At 34.6% G+C, this 21752-nt stretch overlaps 1 protein-coding gene across 1 annotated transcript in view; it reads right to left on the bottom strand.

The window, feature by feature from the left end:
• Nucleotides 1–21752, bottom strand: part of LOC150085329 (solute carrier family 25 member 36-A-like) — a 179367-nt gene that overhangs the window by 4524 nt on the left and 153091 nt on the right. Inside the window, exons 5-6 of the mRNA XM_090373153.1 lie at nucleotides 12813–12879; nucleotides 6798–7078 (exon numbers count right to left, since the gene is read on the bottom strand). Of these exons, the coding sequence (XP_090229279.1) occupies nucleotides 6798–7078; nucleotides 12813–12879 (348 nt within the window). The remainder of the gene's footprint in view (nucleotides 1–6797; nucleotides 7079–12812; nucleotides 12880–21752) is intronic.

Below are 21752 nucleotides of genomic sequence, written 5' to 3'. Positions count from 1 at the left end.
TTTCTAGTTATCAGTAAATATCACCAAATATTTATCCACTTTCAGAGGAAGGATTGCAGCATACATTTTAACACATAAGCTAACCTTTAACCCTCCGCTTTAACTAAGGTTAAAGAGCATTATCAAAACACAAAGTACCAGTCATTTTTCTAAAGGAATTTCACATTCTTTCAGCTTAGAAGAAGGTGATTGACATTGTATCTCCAACACTGGCACTGAGAGCAAGCTTTTTTTTTTTTTTTTTTCTTTTGTTAAGAAAGGTCATGACATGGGATACATACAGCTTGAAATTACTGATTACTGCAGCATGCTGAAAATGGCACATTTTCAAAGCCATCAACTGTCTGTCTCTTCTTTCCTTCTCTTCCAATGCCTACTGTTTTTGTTCTTCTAGGTCTCATCTTTGGTGATGAGACCTAGGTAGACAAAAAAAAAATACAGAAAATCATTGCCCGTGGTTTCATAACACTCCAGACGATTGGTACCTGTCTGCACTCTCTGCCCTAGGTAGACAAAAAATAAGGAAAATCATTGCCCATGGTTTCATAACGCTCCAGAAGATTAGTACCTGTCCGCACTCTCTGCCTCTTGTGATCTGGTATTAACATTCTTGGAACCTAAAACTCCCGGCTCACAACTTCGTGTACAAAAAAAATGCTAAGCATATATATCTGATTGTCCAGAAGTGTTTTCAATGTGTTAAATATGCCTTATTTCCACTCTTGCACACATTTTCTAGATCTTGATGCATTGGTCTTCACAAATCAGTTTATCCTCTCTCTCTGTAATAGTGCCACATTATCATAAACATTAGGGGTCTTAATGGGTGAAACATTCTCTGCATTCAGGAACTTAACACACTGCTGCTCCATATGCACATAAATGTCACCTGCCATTTCCAAAGACTACAGCTCTGCCACCTGGTGAATGGTGTTGATGCCTGAAGGATACTGGTGATGACATTTACATTTTTACTTGAAACTTACATTTTCCATGTAACATTTTAATGTAAATGGGGGAACTGTAAAGTAAAATTAGTACAACACAATATTAATAAAAAGCTAATAACAATAAAAATAAAATGAAAATTGTATAGCAGTCATCAGATATGGGGGGGGAAACAATATTAGTAAAAGGCCTAATATAGGTAATGCAAAAAATGCTTGATCTGATGTCAGCAGAAATAAATATTGATACATGATCAGGTATTTCATATATATATATATATATATATATATATATATATATATATATATATATATATAAGAAAGCAACAGTTTAAAATATTATTAATAATAGTTTATGCTATAATTATGCAGAAAGTATCCAATGACCATAATGGCTACATAAGTTTGTAAGCATAGAAAGGCAAAGCACTAACATTACTGCATTCATCATTATGGAGGACAAAGGGCTAAGAGAACAGAAATTGCAATCACGGAGAACAAAGAAGGCAGTGAAGGTTAAAAGAAGTAATAAGAATTACTTAATGTCGTTCATCCTGTGACTTCAGCACCTTCAGTGTACATGTGTATAGTCTATACTCCCAGCCTCTTTGTGGTCTTAAAAATGTAGAAAACTTGTACCCGCCCCCCATTTGGCTAACTAAAGGAATATTTATTTATTTATTTTTATTATTAATTTTATTTTATTTATTATTATCTTTATATACCATACTTAAACACCAGAAGGATGCTCCCAGAGCTATGTTGAGGGCCCTAATTTTGGAATGGGAATAGCAACACCGGACTGCCCAAGGTGTTAGATGACTTTCATCAACCGGTGAAATACCACCACTTTGCTTATTGGAGGCTTGAAGTGGTGAAACCATGTTTAGTCTCTAGAGCAAAGTTTCCGGCATTCTCCTTCCCCCCCCTTCTCCTTCAACCCATGCATGGTACTAAGTACTATAGGTTTTGATACCTTTCGTGTTTGGGGTTTTCATTAAAAAAAAAAAATATATATATATATATATATATATCCTTTTGTCTTCTTTAGCATTCTTTCTCATGAGCCATTAAGTTTATCGAACGCAATATTCGAGATGTTCCTTTTCTGCTTTAAAACACTTTTCTTGCCTATACAAAGTTTAGCGACTATTTACTGCTACTTTGTTAGCTTGTTATTCCTTTCTATCCTGGGATGCATTACTTCACGGGTTTAACTCCTACCCCAATTTACATTCATTATTTAATTTACCGCTTCTTTAATTTAATTCAATACTCCTCTATCTTAATTTTACTTTACTTCTCTAACTTAGCTTCCAATTTTCGATGCATGGGGTAGCTAGCTTAGCTTAATTTAATTTAAATTACTTAATTTTCCAATTTCTTATACTTGGGGGTTGCCAGCTTAAACCATATATACTTTAGCTCACCTTTAGTTGAAACTTTTTACTACTCCACAGCAGTACAGATCGGCATGACCTACATGACCCTAATAAGTTATCCTATTTCTTTTTACTCTTTTTATTCTTTACTTCCAGCCTCTATCAGGTCAGCCATGAAATATATGCATGCCTTATGATTTAAAATTAAATTTTAACCCTAATATACTTTACCGACTTTTCACGTGTACCATGTGGTGCATATATTTCATGTCAGAAACAGAAACTTTACTTATTGCCATTTCCTCCTGTGATTTCGGTGGCTGGCCCCCGATTAAGGCACTGAAGTCACAGGATGAACGACATTAAGTAATTCTTATTACTTCTTTTTACCTTCACTCCCATCTTTGTTCTCCATGTTTGCAATTTCTGTTCCGTTAGCCCTTTGTCTTCCATAATGACAAGTGCAGTAATGTTAGTGCTTTCCCTTTCTCTACTTACAAACTAATATATATAATTTGATGGGTTAGAAATGCATTTTTATATGCTAAAAGTATAATTTCACAAAAGGCAGGCCTAAAGAGGTTAATTAAGTGAGACAGCTGAGGAGCAATCATTGGGCTAGTATGCACTGGTGTGAAGTTTTGTCTAGTATTTATTCTAAAAGTGTTGAAATATAGTGAATTACAGGAAAGCAGAAAACCTCCACTGCCCTTATCATAATAGTTCAGGAAGTGGAAAGAACAGAAATAGACAGTAGAAAAATATCAGAAGAGGATAGGAAAAAAAGTGTAAATCAAGTATATGCTTTTTCTTTCCTTCGCTTTCAATACCTTTCTACTGTCCATTTCTTCCTCCTTTCACCTCCTTAACTAGGGGAATGGAGGTTTCTGCTTTCCTATAATCCTCTATATGTTATTATTTTTAGAATAAATACCTGACAAAACCTTCTGCACCAGTGCACACTAGTCCTCTAATGCTACTGGTTGTTGTTTGGAGAGAGTTTGGTGTAGCAGCAGCTTAGGCCTATTGTGCCTACCTAACAAATGATACTGAAAATATCATAATTTCATTAGGTGTTAGTAATGACTATATTCTATTAAACAGATCTATTATTTTTAGAATTGAACAGTTTGTCACCTTCTCCTATAAGGTGTGTTAATGTTGGCTGGTCCTGCCTATTCCTGTTGAAATTAAAGACTGTTAAACTATTTGATAAAAGGAACATTCTATGAACAAGTACTTGACAGTAAGGTAGATGTGACAGTGGGGACACTGCAGAGGTGTGTCTTTTGTAAGCGCAGATGTGTTAAATAAGTGTGTCAAATACATCATTTCAAGGTCTGTTCATTCAATTACTTGACTTCTGTGACTGTACAGATGCTACTAGACTGTTTTGTTTTATTAACCTCTTGAGGCTTGCCTTGCTATGAAATTACACTCTTAGCATATAAAAATGTACTTCTAATCTATCTTCTAATAATTTATACCATATAAATTATATGGTATTAACATGCAACACTCAGTGATAGCTGTGGATGGATGAACTGGTGTGGTATTTATTCAACAATCTTAGTGAACAACATTATTATTCAACAATTTTTATCTTCTGTACCCATATAGTTTCCATAACTTACTGAGGAGACAAAACATGCATATATATGATGACCTCAGAAATAATGAAAACTCAGCATCACAATTCAGTCAGTTAAAAAGATCCATGTAAATTATGCCATTTTACTTTAGTTACATCATTTAAAAATCACATACCTCTGTTATAACATCAAATTTTCCAGCAAACTTACCAGCAATATATATTTTAAAATGTGTAAAACATTCAGTGTGTATGTTGTATTTCAAATAGTAATGGATCACATAATGTGTCTTGGGCGTTTTTCTTTTTTTTAAATGGTGACCCCAAACAAGAAAAGATAAACAGTATAGTTATTGGACACTTAAGAAAAATTTCATATTTCAGTTGAAATAAAATTCAAGAATCTTAATTATAATCCATATTTTGAATTCCTACATTTCTCCTATTTTTTTTCTTATTTTATTATTTTTATTATTTTTTTTTATTATTATTATCATGAAACCTGAATGAATATTATATAAAATTTTATTTATTTATTATTTTTTGGCAGGTTTAGAAAAGAAGTTTACACAAAAGAATAGTCAATGTCCACTTTATGAATCTTCTTTAAATAGGACATGACAGCCTTTTCACAAAATGCCATGTACTATATATATAAAATACTCTTCACAAAATGCCATGCAATTTACTTTTGCATTACAAGCTTCTATGTTTATTAAATGTTATTATTATTCTATTTTCATCTGGTTACATTTCCATCTATCCGTACTGATGTCCATATCTTCTTCTTTGTGGCAGTTGTGACAATGAAAATTGTCACAATCTTCCAAAAGTGGAATGTGTTTCTTGTGATATTTTGATTAAAATTCAGCTTATGGATTCCTAATTTGTATTGTACCATAAGCAGAATTTAAATATTCATCCTTTACCCCATTTTTCTGAAAATACTCTCAAATGTGGAACAGAGTGAAGAAATCCTCATTTTCACAGAGAGAAATTCCATTATTGTTCTGAATTTTTCAGCTCTTTCTTTTCCAATCAGTTTTCCAGATTTGTCAATAGTTGCTGAAGCAGATGTTTCCAGACGATTACAGCTTCAGGATTATTATAGTAATGGCAAAATGATGCAAGAAAGTAGCTTTTACATAACACCAGCCAATAATAAATAAATTTATATAAAAAAAATAAATAATAATAATAATTCCAACACTCAATCAATCTTTGACTAAAGGAAATTTTTTGGAGACCTAGTCTACAATTATCCCATCTAAATTTAACTCAATGCCCTCTCGTGTACGTCCAAATGACTAAGCATAAAAAATTCTCCTCAGCATTTACAGTGGCAGTCAAAAAAACTGCATCACCTTAAAAAAAAGTAACATTTGTAGTGAAATGTATAAGATATTGTTTGATTACAGTCATTTTGTTTGTTGCAAAGCAAAGGTATTGCATCAGACAGTAATTGCAAGGTGTTGCATCAGCCATCTCTATAAATACGGCATTGGAAAGGTATATGTACTCAGTATTGTGACTATGCCTTCCCAAGATTGATATTTGAAATGGCCATGCCTTCATAATTGCCATGCTAGCGCTCCTTATCTAAAACTGGACTTTGAGATGACTTCTGGTGTTGAAAAAAGTGCACAAACTATCCAATGACGGCTTTCGGAATGTGGTCTGTATGCCTATCGGCCCAAGGAGAAGCCTTTGTTGACCCAACAAATGAGGAAGAAGCGATTTGCTTTGGCTAAAACACATTTCATGAACAAAAGAGCAATGGGACACCATCATCTTTTCTGACGAATTGAAATTCAACCTGCTCTGATGGGAAGCAATATGTCAGTAGACGAAAATTGGAGGCATATCATTCTGACTGCATAGCACTGACTGTAAAGTTCCCCACCGGTTAGATGGTCTGGGGATGCATAACAAGCAAAGGGATGGGGCAAATTAAGTTTATTAACATAACGGTGAATGGCTGGTAGTGGTAGGTGCATGTACATTAGTGTACATGCACCTGTTTCTGTTCTTAGTAACTGTATTGCAGCACATGTATTTGCTTGTCCCATGCAGACCCCCCAGCATGCCTTGCAATCCCTGACACCTTGCTTTCCAGGCAGCTGCATGTCAGAACAGAAGCAGGGAATCTGTCAATGACATACAGGAATTTTGCAAAGAGATAAGGAGGTAATTATTGTGCTGTATAATGCAATGGTAAGGCCACATCTTGAGTATTACATGTCTGGAAAGTCTCATTTTAAGAAGGATAGGATCAATTTAATTTTTGTTCACTGGTTTCTATTTATGAATGTGTGAACTGGTTTTAGATTCCTGTTTATTTGCTTCTACAAACAACTGTATATTGATAAAATTGCTACAAATGACAAAAACTAAATATTGAAAGTGATTGGTGAGAAGGTGAGAAGAAAGAACTAAATATTGAAAGTGATTGGTGAGAAGGCACTTTTGCTATCTGATCCATCAGAATCAGTATCACAAATGGTAATTAATTTAGTATTCACCTTAATAATACTTGTTATAAGCAAATCCACGCGCGCAGCTTTGTTTATGTGTTTCAAGCGTGCCCCCTCATTTTGTAATTGTGCTTTATTCCCTAAAAATGAGTAAAATACTAAAAGGTGTGAAAAGGAAGCATCCTGGTGAAGACACTGCAGATTCAGAGAGAAAAAGAAAAGCAATATCGATAAACAGAGGCAGACTGGGTCAAAAATTCTTACCCGGCAAAATTATTAGTCAAATAAATGATAACAGCATAGGAACAGATAGCTTCTGAACTTTTGTTCTGAGCCTATTTTTTAAATGAGATATTATAAAATAAGCAGCGAACTACAGACAATAAGTTTGACAATTACTTACCATGCGGATAAGTCAGTGATGAAGCACAAGTTTTGGAAACGGCACCAGCAAACATGCATTCAATGAAGTCTCTTGTGCACTTCTCTGTGGAATCAACATTACTCTCATGCTGCCTTGTTTTCTCTCGGAGTTCGGCTTTTATATATTCATATATAACAAAATGAATAACAGTTTCTGAAATCCCAAAATAAGAAGCAGTAATTCCTTTATAGAACCCACGAATCCCTTTTTTATTATAGATGTCCTGAATACATTGTGTAGCAGACATACTTCCATACCTCCTAAAATAAAAAACAAGCAAAACAGAACTGAAATAACTTTTTATTATCCATATTCTGAATTAAAATATATTTTAAATTAATATCTGGGTAGAATTAGTGCACAATATTTTAGTAACAGTAATTTATTAGTAAGGGGTGTTATCTTTCTGGTAGCCAATTTCTGGGAAATGACAGTGATTGGAATTGATGCAGACGGTGTGTGTGTGCGTGTGTGTGTGAGAGAGAGTGCGCGTGTGTGTGAGAGAGAGAGTGCGTGTGTGTGAGAGTGTGCATGTGAGAGTATCTAAAAATGCAGTTTTTTTTTTTTTTGAAAGAAAATAGTTGCCGATACAGTCAGTCCTCGCATAACGTGTTTACATTACACGAATTCGATCATACACGATTTATAAATAGGGGAACGATATCGTGTATAACATGAACTGAATTCGCTTATGCACGATTCGCCTTTGTGTGTACAAGAAATGGCGGTCGAATGCAGAATCACCCCAACCGAACGCAACACGATAGGAATTAAGAGAAGATTCTGAAAATGTATTTATGTTTCTTATATCAGTGAAGGGGAAACACATTTCACCATAATAACGTAAAAACCCACACAATTCCACTATAGGTATTATCGCAAATGCAATTAGATCGAGTTTACTATCAGTTTATAACAGATTCCACTAGCAGAAACGCAACTGGAAATTGTTTTTATTGTTTTATGGTAGTAACCCCTAGAAATGTGCTTTAGTAAAATGTGAGGTGTTAATAGTGTATCTCTGCCTTTACGGTGTTGTTTATCCAGTTGCTACACGCGCGCAGCTTTGTTTATGTGTTTCAAGCGTGCCCCCTCATTTTGTAATTGTGCTTTATTCCCTAAAAATGAGTAAAATACTAAAAGGTGTGAAAAGGAAGCATCCTGGTGAAGACACTGCAGATTCAGAGAGAAAAAGAAAAGCAATATCGATAAACAGAGGCAGACTGGGTCAAAAATTCTTACCCGGGAAAATTTATAGTGGCCTCATACTATGGTTTATGGCCAAAATCACTCCGGCCCACCAGGGTTTCCCAGTAAGGCTTATGGCCAGTCCGCCTCTGTCGATAGAGAAAAAATATGAAATTCTGAAACGCTTTGAGCGAAATGAAAGACCATGTGATATTGCACGTGCTATAGACCTAAATGAGGCAACGCCGAGAATTACAAAGAATGCAGAGAAAATAAAAACAATTTTCATAGCAGGAACAACTCAAAGTGTAATTAAAATCCATTAGATTAAGACAAGATTTGGAAGAGATGGAACGGCTGTCATCTGTTTGGATAGAAAATCAAACAAAAAACAAGTTTAAAATACTTACGTATTTTATTACGATTATTTATTGTGTTTGGTAGTTTTGGTTACAAATGTGTGTTCAATCTTGGGTGGTCGGCACCTAACCCTATTTTTCCCATAGGGCCTGTTGTTCATATTGCACGATTTTGCATTGCACGAGGGTTTCTAGGAACACAACTATCGTGCTATACGAGGACTGACTGTATTGTAAAAATATATCACATTTATGAAGAAAATGCTTCAGAAATTCTGACATGGCAGTATTTGCATATCTCTGCCAACCCACAATCAACTATATTTCTTGCTGGACTGGCATTTGTATACTAGAACTTGGTCCCATGATTAAACCTCCGGCCATTCTGCTCTTTGTAATGGGGAAGTGGCAACAACAGCAACTACTAGTTTGAGTTGAACTACTAGGAACATTTCCTGAAACATCCGATTCCATCTGTATATAATTTCCAACTGGAAATAAACAGATCATTTCTCTTTTAATAAATTTACATTACCTATGCATCATGCCACTTATGAAATATCTTAGAACAAACATTCTGTAGGATAATGCATCCATTGTTCTCTTTAAAGTCATCCAGGTTGCCAATAAAGTTTCATTAAACTCCAAAAAAAGCCTAAAGGGGTGAAATCAGGAGTAAGTAGAGCAAGACACCCATATCCTATGCACTGGCTTTTAAATATGTGTGACACCCAATGTTTTTCTGCTACTATTTTGTGCAGTGGGGAACCATCATGCTGGAACCAAAGACGTTTTCTATAATGTTTATTAAATTATCTGAATCTGCTGTTGTTGTTATTAGTTATCTTTTTTCCTTATTATGTGCCATTGAATGTTACTAATAATGATTTTTAATAGTAAATGAAACTGACAAGATTAAGGACCAAAATATCCATTCCTATTTCAATTAGCTCCCCCTTTCCTGCAGTGATTTATAAATTATTATTATTAGTTTCTTTCTTTATTTATTTTTTTTGTTAACATGTTCACTCCTCTCAAGCAAATATGTCTCTGCCCTTTTCAATTCAGATGGATTCAATCCCATGGGTTTCATACCCTCAAAAAGGTTGGTGAAAACTCAGAAACGAAGGTGTTAAACTTCTATTTCACAAAATTACTGCCTTACACTCCAGCAATTTTTTTTTTTTTTAGTTTTGAAAATACCTAATTTAAAAATTATTTTTGTCACTGTTTGTGTGAGGAGACAGCATAACTGCTTCAGTACAACTAACTGTTCTACACAGCTAAAAACATGTACTGAAAAGCAGACATCATGTACAAGCAGTGTGTGTGTGTGTGTGTGTGTGTGTGTGTGTGTGTGTGTGTGTGTGTGTGTGTGTGTGTGTGTGTGTGTGTGTGTGTGTGTGTGTTCAAATGACATCTGTTTATGTTTGTTTCAGAAGCACACCAGTGATTGGTTTCATCTGGTTTAAGGTTTATTGGTACATCAGCATCATAGGCTATAATGCACCAACAATGGTAAATGAATAAAAACAGTTGTAAAAGATAAAAAAGTGATAAAAGATTACAGCAACCCATGAAGATTAGTCACTATGTCAAAAAACAATTTGTAGGCTGTATAAAAGTAAAAAAATCATCAAAAAAGGTATAAACATATATAGTATTTAAAGTATATGTAAGAAGAGTATATTTAAAATCTAAACAAATTTATTAACTTTCAATAGTTAAAAAGAGCCAACACATGGTCATTGTCAGATAATACTGGAATGAGTAGAGGACTCAGTCAGATGGCTAAAAGCAGTAAAAGATATATGCCATTCATGTCTAAAACATGGACATTCAGTAAAAATATGTCTAATCATTAAAAAGATGTTGTAATCCCCACATATAGGAAGGTCATCAGCCCTCAGCAGAAAAGAATGTGTGAGATTACCATGTCCTATGCAGAGGCGAGCAAGAACAACTTCCTCTCTATAGTTCCTGACAGACACACGCTTAATTTGATACAACTTGTTTGTGACCTTAATGTGCCAAGATTGTTGCCAGTGGGAAGGTAATACATTTCTTATCACTTTCCTGTAGTCTGTATGTGGGGACAGCAGGTTATAATTTCTCTGAGATTGTGCTGATCTGGCTGCAGCATCTGCCAGATCATTACCACTGATCTGGCTTGGGATCAAGCAGAAGCAGATATCAAATGCAGATTCATAAAGATAATATAACTTCTGCTGAACCCTTGACAGGGCTGAGCCAGGATTTTTTCTCATTACTGATAATGCACTTAAAGAATAAGTGTATACCATACACCTTTGATAATTATTAATTTTAATGTGGTCCAAGGCTAGTTCTATAGCATACAGCTCTATGGTGTATATACACTGCACTCCTGGGGAATCTTCTTACATACTGTACTATCTAGGAGGACTGCAGCAGATTCCACAGATGATGTTGCTTTCGAGCCATCTTTACTGATGGCTTAAAATCAGAAAAGGCAGGAGGAAATCAGTATAAACAGATTGATGGGCAGCATATAGTTGTAAGTAGGCACATGGCAAAGTGCTGGCTTTCATTATTAATGAAAGGCTGGCTTTCAGGTTAGTAGCACTTACAAAAATACTAACCTAGATAAAATAACTTCAACATAAGCAAAGAACATATGAAACTGTAAACCAAGTAAGTAATGTAACTAGCCCATTGTTCAGTCAGCAGGCTGATATCACTCAGTTGCTGATTTCTGTGCCTTTCCTTCCACAGCACTCATTTATTGGCCACAATTTGAATGGATGCATGTTTGAGTTAAAAAATTGCAGTTCATTTTTATGCAGGTTTTCATTCCAGCAGAAAACGTGTTAATATACATTATGCTATGATTGGTAATAATATATTAAAACTGAAAAGTTATATTAAATAAAAAATTTATTGAAAAAAGGAATTAACTACATGGTGATAACCATGTCAGGGGGTGTGCGGTAGGAATTGGTTATGATTACACTGGTTTTTTCAGATATAAAGTAGATGAAATAACTTCAATATAATACCTTCAATATAAAAATTTACTTTTCAAAGAAAAAGGTAAATTTTTTAAAAGATTATGCTTGCTGAATTTTAATTCTTCAGTTTGTGAAAAACAAAACATCATCCTTAATGTGTGTCTACTGATAAAATTTTATGCAAAAAGTGTTTTCCTATAAAAGTTTACCCTGAAGGGTTATTATAATGGATCCCCAGCCTAGATTGGATTAAATGTTGAATTAATGAATTAGTTGATCAATTGGATTAATGAATGAATTAGTTGGATTAATAATCTAAAAAATATTATAAGTTACACTAAAGGCGCATAGAAAGGACCCTTGCAAAATTAAGTGGCAGCAAAAATATTAATAAAATTAAATTGAAAATGTGCATACTAGAACGCATTTCTACTAGGCACCATTTTTTCATAGCATATGTTATGCATCACAACAGCAGGGTGTGTGTGTGTGTGTGCGCGCTACATATCAATCATGGAAAAAATTTACATTCATTAATTTCTTCAAGAAAGGCTTGATGTACACTGCTAATGTAATCTGGGAAAAAAAAAAAAAAAATGCTTGGTATTATATACTCTGCAGTAATAACCCCAAGAGCTCACATCTGGTGAGTATAGGCTTGTCACACCCAGGGTCCTGAGCTGGATATCATCATTCTTCTCTTTCTTGGTGATTCCCTTCTACTTCTGACTCTTTCTCTATCTCTCAGAGTAATTCAGAATTTTTTTTTTTTTTTTTTTTTTGGCTGGTGCAGCATAAGACTCAGGCTTCCTTGCACTATATGGCTAATAATAATAATAATAGCATATGAACAGTTTACAAAACAATGTTTGAGCATGCACCTCAAAAATCTTAAGCGTATTTTGTAATATAAAGTTTACTTGGTTTATGATTAAAAGTGAAACACGCAGACTGAAGCCAATGATCCGTTTGTGATCTGCTTTAGTATATCATTCCTCAAATATAATGTTCAGAATCAGTAGAATGTTCATTAATACTTTACATTATATAAACTAAGTAAGTAAAGAGGACATGGGAACACATTTTTCAGGTCAGTCTACCACAGCAACTGAGTTGCAGTTCTGGGAAAATTAAAAACTTGTCATCTCCTTTTTCAAATTCAGTTAATTTTTCCATAGAACATTTGTCTCACTGTTTATCAACTTTTCCATTCTTAAACATATTTTCCCTTTTTTGCTATTCCTCAAGTTGCTAATACTGTTTTAAGATAAATAGCATCACCAAAAAAGGGTGATTGATATCCATTTGACACATGAGCTGCTGGAGGGGGCAGTGTCCCCAAATTAGTTAGTTAATACAGAAACTCTGACAATTTTCAAATTATTTCACTAGAGAATTGTTTAACCAGTTTAAAAATAAAAATGTTCCTGAATGGCACAGATACAATTTTGAATTACCTTTGGTCCAACTGTAACCTGGTTTTCACAAACCAAAGAGGATTTGTTGCAGTGCAGGAAACAAAGCCTAAAAAAAATTTAAAAAAAAAAAGGTTCCAAACTTATAAACAGGAAATTAACTCTCCAATATTTAAAAATATATATAATATATTAATATATAATAAAAATGAAAACAAATATTCATTAAACATTACTGGTGATCACATAAAATTTTAGCCTCTAACCTTTAGCTCATTAATGGCTACTAATATAAAAAAGGAAATGATAAACTTAATTTCTCTTTTTTTTTGTTAAACATTGTTCTATCATGGGAGGGAGAAGATAACAGTTAACAAATATGGTTGGATTGTTTTGATTCTACTAATTATTGGGAACAAAAAACTAGCAATAAACTTTCTTCGAATATATGAATGAAATTAGTCATTTCCTCCTAAATTAGTAGTTCCATTGAGAATTTGGACATCCACAAACACTTTCTCATAACTACAGTTTTGCTTTGGGGGCATTCCAATCCCTCTGGTGACAAAGACCAACATTTGACCTTTTAAGGGCTGGGCTTATGCTGGCATTAGAAATGGCAAAAAAGGCCTCCATAGCCAAATGGGCAGGAGTGGAAGTGCAGTAGCACACACTCTTTGAGTAGACCGGGGTTCAAGCCCCTGACTGCTGAATCCGGTCGATCTGCCAACTTGCACTGGACCAGCGTGGCAGATTATGGTCCATTTCCCTCAGCATGAATTGTTGAGGAAGCTTACATCCTGCAGTGGGTTGATAATGGCTGCACTTTACTTTTTTTTTTATCCATAACTTACCTAACTTGCAATATTGTTTTAATATAAATAGTGTCACCAAAAAAGGGTGATATCCCCAGTTTTGCTGGAGGGACTAGAGTGTCTCCAAGACAGAAAGTAAATGCAGATATGTCCATAATTTTCAAATTATTTTAATGCCTATGCTAATCCTTCAACATGTTTATCTACACTAATTAATATTCTCTTCAAAACCTCACTCAAGCTTTACTTTATAACAGTGTCTGGTTAGTTATAATGTTATTAAATCCGTTAAGACCAGAATTCTACAGGCACATACACACATATCTAAAAAGTTAGAATGTCATTTTATCAGAATGTATTGTATAAAATTTTATGGAAAACTGCAGTATACCAAAACTTAAACAATAAAAATATTCTTAATTTTAATAAGTCAGCATCTACTAATCATGCTACTAACATGCAAATCAGAGCACTATGGAATTGCAAGCATACTGGTGGTGGAACAATTTACAAATCAGCAGTATAAATATAAACCATTTTAATGTATGCTAACATTGTGGTAATCACTGAAGAAAAATCAATAAAACAGCCAATAATACAATATCATTAGGGATTACATATTTTTTTAAAATTCTAAATAAAATAAGAGGAACATGAAACACTTAAAAAATGTTGCCTGGATAGAGCTGAAAGGATAAAATGGAAGGTCAATGTGAAAAAATTAGGAATGACAGAAAAAGATAGGGTTATAATATTAATCCATTCAAAATGCAATCTATAAAAAATTTTGGAAAATGGCATATATTATAATAAAATATTACTAAATAAGAATTAAAAGAACAATATGCATAAAACATCTATGCACAAAATCCTCATTGTTATACCCAGAAATTTAAATAGCAAAATATATGTTACACCTACTTATACAAACAGCATAATGAAAGAAAAATGAGGATCATGAAACAAACTTAAAAATGCATTATCTAGATACAGCTAGAATGATCAAGACAAGTTTTATGTGACAAAAATTAAAAATGACAGAAAAACATATAGCCTGACAATATTAATCCACTCAAAATAAAATCAATAAAATTTTCTGAAAACATGTAAAAACACCTTGCTATGAAAAGAAGTCAGATCCACATCTTAATACTTCCCATCGCTGAAATCACATACACTTGAATTCCTTTAGTCTATTATCACTAAGATATAGTCTCTACCAGATAACTGAATTTTCCTGACCACTAGAGTTAATTTGGAATACAAAAAAGTAAACCACCCATACTATAACTAAAGAGGGTTTCATAGTTCCATATTTTCTTTACTTAATTTTATAAGGTGTCATCTGTTATAATACATATTGACATGAAAATCATGTATAAATCATTATATGGAATAATGCCCAGTGAAATACTACTGAAAATGAAATACCAGGCACTGCACTATGAGACTGTGTCATGGAAAAAATGGCTGGTGGCATTCATGACATCACATCTAATATAGTCATGTACATATGTATAAAAGGTTTTAGTTACAGAGAATGCAAGAAAAACACTCCTATGATAATCTGCATAATAATACATGTACATGTTAAAATTATATGACAAGTATCCCATGTCAATAGTGGATGGTATATCTTGCCAATATTGTTCTTCCTGACTGCTTACTGGAGGTTCAAAGTAGCCACTCTGTACTGTGCAGTAGGCCTCAAGATATACTCACTTGTACAAACAGTGAAATATGCCAACATTGCGTATTTTAGTTACCAGATCCTCCATGCCATTAACAGGCATATAGAACAACAATTACTTTAGATGTCCCCCAAAAGGATGAAATCCAAAAGGTTATAGTCACATTTATCATAATTCGACACTTTATTCATGGTTCCTTTCCCTTTTGTACACACAAATGGATGATCACACTAGATAGATGTGTTATCATGAATGCTGTTGGCTATTTTTCTCCACAATGGAGTCTTATGAAATACTGCTCTTTATTTTGTTGACAATGGTTCCCCAGGTAATGTTTCATTTCGTGCTTATGTGAGATTTTCTCAACAACCTGTACGTGCTGGTAAATAATGTGAAAAACCTATGATAATTCACAAAAAGACAATTATAAAATTTATACTAACATAAATTTCACATGCTTTAGTGATATATTTGCATCAAGTTCTTTAACAATCCTGCTTTCTTTGGAGCTGATATGTCCTATGCTTTGCTGATTTACCATCATTATAGCTGTTTAAAATTCTTGTTGGACAATTAAATAAATAAACTTTGCAGAGTGAAACTTTTCACTAACTGAAGGTATTTAAATGAATATGTAACTCAATAAGATGTGAGAGACTGAAGTACTATCATGGTGAAGTAGTAGTTTCGTTAATTCTAACAATTCGCATGAGTTTTCCAAAACCAATAGTTTGAGATTTTTCCTGAAATATAGAAGTGATAACAAGACCACAAAATGCTGGACTAAAAAAATTCAAGTGTACATAATTACAACTGGTATGTGCTTTAAAGTGAGAATACTTTGCACATATAATGAACTCTATTACCAGAATTGAGTTAATGAAAAGCTAAAAGTTGGGGGGGGGACAGAATACCAAAAAATTCCCAAGGCTGTTTTATTGAGGAAACCATAAGCAATAAAGTGCACAGCAGAATTAATAATTATGTTATTTTAATTCAGATCTGAAATCAGAAATGCCTCAAAATAAACCACTAATTGCATAAAGGCAAAAATCTTAGCTCCATTACAAAGGAAAGATAAATTCCTGAAGGATGAAGCTGTCATTTGCTTTTATCTTTGGAAGCTAACATTTCTGTATAACTGTATGTTCATGTTAAAATTTAAGTGAATTTTCAGCTATCTTCAGACACCAAAACTTTAAACAGCAACACCAGCTGAGCAAAAGTCTACTTTATTTCAATTAAACAAACTCAAACAAAATGCTACATTATAGTATTAGCAGCACAAGGCCATCAGAGCATATATTTAAGTTTCAGTGAGAAGCTAAGTTACCTTCCCTAAAAAAGGAAACCTTTTATCTAACCCTGATCATCACCCTGACAAATTTTTGCTATCTGGAAGTCTCATGAATAAATGTTAAGAAGCCTATACACCTCTATAATTTTGTGGTATACTAAAAGCAATTAGCCTCAGACCAGAGAAGCAACAAGTTGCATTGTGTGTATATATATCAGAGAGAGAGAGAGCTCGCATGCCTTGATATTCATTTAAATAGTTATGTGTTCCTTCACTGACTTATTTGATATATTTTTTTATTTAATTAATGGGTTTATTTAAATTAACTGAACACTATTGCATTTTAAAGATTTTTTTTTTTAATAAAGTTGAAAATAAAAAAAAAAATAAAAAAAAATTTAAAATTGACAATGGCTACTGAAAATAAAGAAATACAGTAGACTCTCGATAGACGGTAAAATAAAATCCCGGATAATCGATTTCCCAGTTAATCCAAAAATATTGAAAAATATTCAGCAATATACCTAAAAAAAAATATGGCGATAGATAAAAACCAAAAAAAAAAAAAACTTAACATGCTATTTTCAAACTTTTGAATAATTTAAGGTTTTGTTCAATTGAATGTACAACCCTCTTGCGTTTACCCATAATTTTTGCTATTTCTAAACAAAAAAATAAATTTGACACTCCTGACATAAATAACGAAACAAAATTTGTCTTTTTCTGGTGCGACAGAACACAACAATCCATGCAACACAGTAAAACAAACTAAACATTTTTTGAGAGGCGGATGTGAAGACAGCAGTGTGAAGTTGCGGGATAATAGGCACATTCACATCTCCCATCCACAACTTATAACATGCTTCTTGTCGCTTATTTACGACTTCAAAACATCTGTTTATACCTATTCCATTTATTACTTGAATTTTATGATTTCCGGTGGATATTTTTTTTTTACTTTAGAGTCTTGAGGTGTCCCGGTTAATCCAATCCCAGTAAATCGAGAGTCTATTGTACAATAAAATTTCCAATGATAATATTTTGTGGATCTAATAGAAACCTGGATGCCACCTATTGCCAGCAACTATAATAAACACTGCATATTATGCATTGAAATTTCTAATTTACAAAGGTCTGGCTCCAGTGAAATTTAGGGTACGTTGTCTAAGATAAAATGTGGAAGCCCAATGGGCAAGTACTAACCTACACCCTCAAAATAATCAATAGATAAAATGAATGATCCCAGCTGCTTAATTAAGATGTGCATGTGCAATTGTGTTATAAGAATCATTTTTTCCTTCTTATAGTCTCTCAGTTTACTCTCCTCAAATATTTCTTTTCTTACTAGCATATTCTTAATCACTTGAATAGTTATGATTGTTTTCACATGCAAGCTAGTAATTACTGGCGTATTCTACTTTTAATGGGAAAAAGTTAAACCTCCTCTGCTAGAATCAGTACTAGTAGTTGAAAATGATAAAAGAAAACTTTTGATATTGTGCACATAAAAGATTGTGAAAAAACCGAAGCAGTGTGGCACTGTTTGTTTGTTTGTTTGTTTGTTATTTGGTTTTTAGGAGCATTAGCAACTAAGGCCATACTGCTCCGGGATATGCGGTGGTCATTCCCTGACCTTTCTGCATCCTCCGTATTTGGTGGTGACGGACTCGAACCCCGGTCTAATCAAGAAGCGTGTGTTATGCACTGCTGCTCCTTCCACCTAGCTACGGAGACGCCGCAGTGTGGCATTAAGGGCAAGTTATTGCTATGAATAAAGGAGTGGTTAAGTGGAAGAAGACAGAATCAATGTGCACTGCTCTTCATGGACTAATATTATTAGTGGAGTCCCCTAAAGCTCAAGTGCTGGGCCCATTATTGTTTTCAATATTTATTAATGATATTGATGAAGGTATATCAGGTTTAATGGCTAAAGTTGCAGATGATACAAAGGTTGGCAGGGTGGTTAATGACAATAATGATGGTGCGCCTGTAACAAGATCTGGAAAAATTGGGTCGATAGGCTGAGAAATGGCAGTTGAAATGCATGGAACTGCATATGGGTAGGATAAAATGAAAAAGACCTGGGGTAACAGTTCAGTCAGATTTGAAATTCTCTGAGCAGTGCAGATATGCTGCCAGAACAGCTCAATGGATTTTGTCAATGATCTACAGAAACTTTTCTAGTAGGGATAAGAAGGTGATTATCCCCTTGTACAACTTGTTTAACCAAGGCCTTGGTTAAGCTGCATCTTGAGTACTGTATACATGTCTGGAGGCCTCACTTTAGGAATAATGTAGAGCTGCTGGAACAGGTGCATAGAAGAGTAACCAGATTGGTGAAGGGAACAAAGGGTGCTATACTGAGAAAGGCTTCAATTCTGCAATTTGCAGCATCAGGACACTAGGTATCTGTAGGGCAATCTGATTGAGGTGTTTAATGCCTTGAATGGATTAAGTTGAATGTGAATGGCATTCTTCCTCTTGCTGAGACTACACACTTAAGGAGCCATAAATTCAAGTTGAGGAAGGATGGTTGCAGGATAGATGTGCAAAAGTATGTCTTCAGCTAACAGGCAGTCGATTGTTGGAAAAGGCTTCCCGGTTTGAATAAATTCAACGAAGAACTAGACAAATTCTTGGAGGGTGTGGATAGGTGAAGAGTGTGTGTCTGTACATACGTGCATTTTACTGAGTTTGCTTTCTTCCATCGTTTGCCACTACTACTACTACTAGTTTCTGATGTAAATCAATTTACATCAGAAACTGACACTTCCCATATCACCTGTTCATCCTTTCTAACAATTTATCTAATTCTTTGAATTTATTCAAACAACCCGACTCTACAGCACCAGATGGGAGTTTGTTCAAAAAATGGACCATTCACTGGGTGAAGAAAAAAAATAATAAAATGTTCTTGTTTATACTCCGGCATGACCACCAGGTCAGTAGAATTTACAATAAATCAATCAATACAAATATTAATCATATTTAGCAGTCACAGGCCCTGGTCCACTCGGCTACGTCAAGCCACCATGTGACCATCTTTCATCAGTTTGAATTTATGCCCACTTCAGATCTCCTCACAGGTGCTGCAGTTTTCAAAACTGAAGCCTTTCCTGGTAAGAATACCCTCTGGTTCCTCTTCTCTGCACCAATTCCAAACAGATCCACATCCTTCATAAAATGAGGTCTCCAGCTCTGTGTGTAGTGTTTTGCATTTGTCGATGTTAAACTTCAGTTGCCGCCTCTCAGGCCAAATGCTCAACTTTGCTAGATCTTGTTGCTGTAGCATATTGTCATTAACAACCCTGCTAACTTTTGTATCGTCTGCAAACTTGGACATTAAGCCTAATATACCTTCACTAATATCATTAAGAAATACAAAAAACAACAATGGGCCCACCATGCATCAAAAATTGGAAGACTCCACTAATAACATTATTCCACGAAGAGCAGTGACCACTGGTGATCACTCTGTCACCTCCCACTCAATCATCCTTTTGTCCATAGGGATGACTGAGTGGGAGAACATTTCCTTAATGCCAAATTGCTTCAATTTATATAGCAGCCTTTTATGTGCAACAGTGCAAAAAGCTTTTCTGAAACTTAAGTATGCAATGTCAAAATTACTTTTTGCATCCAGTTCCTTTGTTACTGTCACAGTATCCAATCAGATTGGTCAGACAAGATCACCCCTTAACAAATCCATGCTATTACTGCATAATAACTACATTCCTGTCTAGATGGTCCTGCACTACTTCTTTAACCAGTGATTCCATTACTTTTCCTGGAACAGAAGTTAAGCTAATAGGTCTGTAATTCCTTATTTCACCCTTTGATCTCACTTGGTGAATATTTTATATTTAGCTTCAACAATTTCTCTTCCACTTTTCTTTCGGTTACCACAAAATCATTCAGCTTCCTGTTAGAATTTGACACACTTTTGGCATCTCCACCCCTAAAAAATTCCTCATGTGTGAATGCAGATGCAAAATACTCATTCAGTTTGTCAGAAACCTGAGTAGGATCATCAACGATTAAACCATTCATATCAACTGAATCAATGTATGGATCATTCTCACTTGTGTATACATAAAAAAGTCTTTTCTGCTTTGCTAAAGACTTTTCTGACTTAATTGTAAACTGCCTTGGCTTGCCTAACATCCTTTGTGACTTGTTTGCAGACTGGTATATATATATATATATATATATATATATATATTGTTATTTGGTTTTTTTTTTTTTTTTTTAAGGAGCATTAGCAACTAAGGACATATTGCTCCGGGATATGCGGTGGTCATTCTCTGACCTTTCCGTATTTGGTGGTGACGGGCTCGAACCCCGGTCTAATCAAGAAGTGTGTGCTACGCACTGCTGCTCCTTCCCACCTGGCTACGGAGTTGCTTATATGTATTGTGGGCATGTGTATAACCTGATTCATTTTTCTTCTCTTCCACAAGTAAGTCTCATCAGTTCATCTAACATCCATTTAGGTCTAAGCATTAAATAGCATTTTTAGTTGGTATGAAAAGCCTAGTAGTTTCTACAATTATTTCCTAAATGGTTCCCACTTAGAATTTGTTGTTGGTAGCATCATTAGATGGTTCCAATGCATAAAATTTAAGGACTGTCTGACACCACTATAGCCTCCTTTACAAAAGCCCTTCTCTCTACCTTTGATGGTAGTAACATCTTTATAAGTAAATCCGGGCACCTCCATAGCCAGGAGCAGCAGTGCGTAGCACACACTTCTTGATTCGAGCCCGTGGCCACCAAATACGGAGAATGCGGAAAAGTCAGGGAATGACCACCGCATATCCCCGGAGCAACATGGCCTCAGTTGCTAATGCTCCTAAAAAAAAAAACAAATAACAAATAAATAAGTAAATCCTACATCTGTACATTGTGATCACTGCTACCTAGTGGTTCTTTTATCTGAAGATTCTAAATGCATGAAAAATCACTGCTGATAATCAGATCAAGAGTACTGATTTCTCTTGTTGCCAAGCTAGCATGCTGGTATAGAGGGCACACCTCCGTAGCCAGGTGGGCAGGAGCAGCACATGCTCCTTGATTAGACTGGGGTTCGAGCCCGTGACCACCAAATACAGAGGATGCGGAAAGGTCAGGGAATGACCACAGCATATCCTCACAGCAATATGGCCTTAGTTGCTAATGC

Source organism: Mastigoproctus giganteus, chromosome 5, assembly GCF_048544385.1.
Source record: "Mastigoproctus giganteus isolate SK-2022 chromosome 5, ASM4854438v1, whole genome shotgun sequence".
NCBI lineage: Eukaryota > Metazoa > Arthropoda > Arachnida > Uropygi > Thelyphonidae > Mastigoproctus > Mastigoproctus giganteus.
Note: the sequence above shows the minus strand (reverse complement) of the source record. Positions and strands in the feature narration are given on the sequence as shown.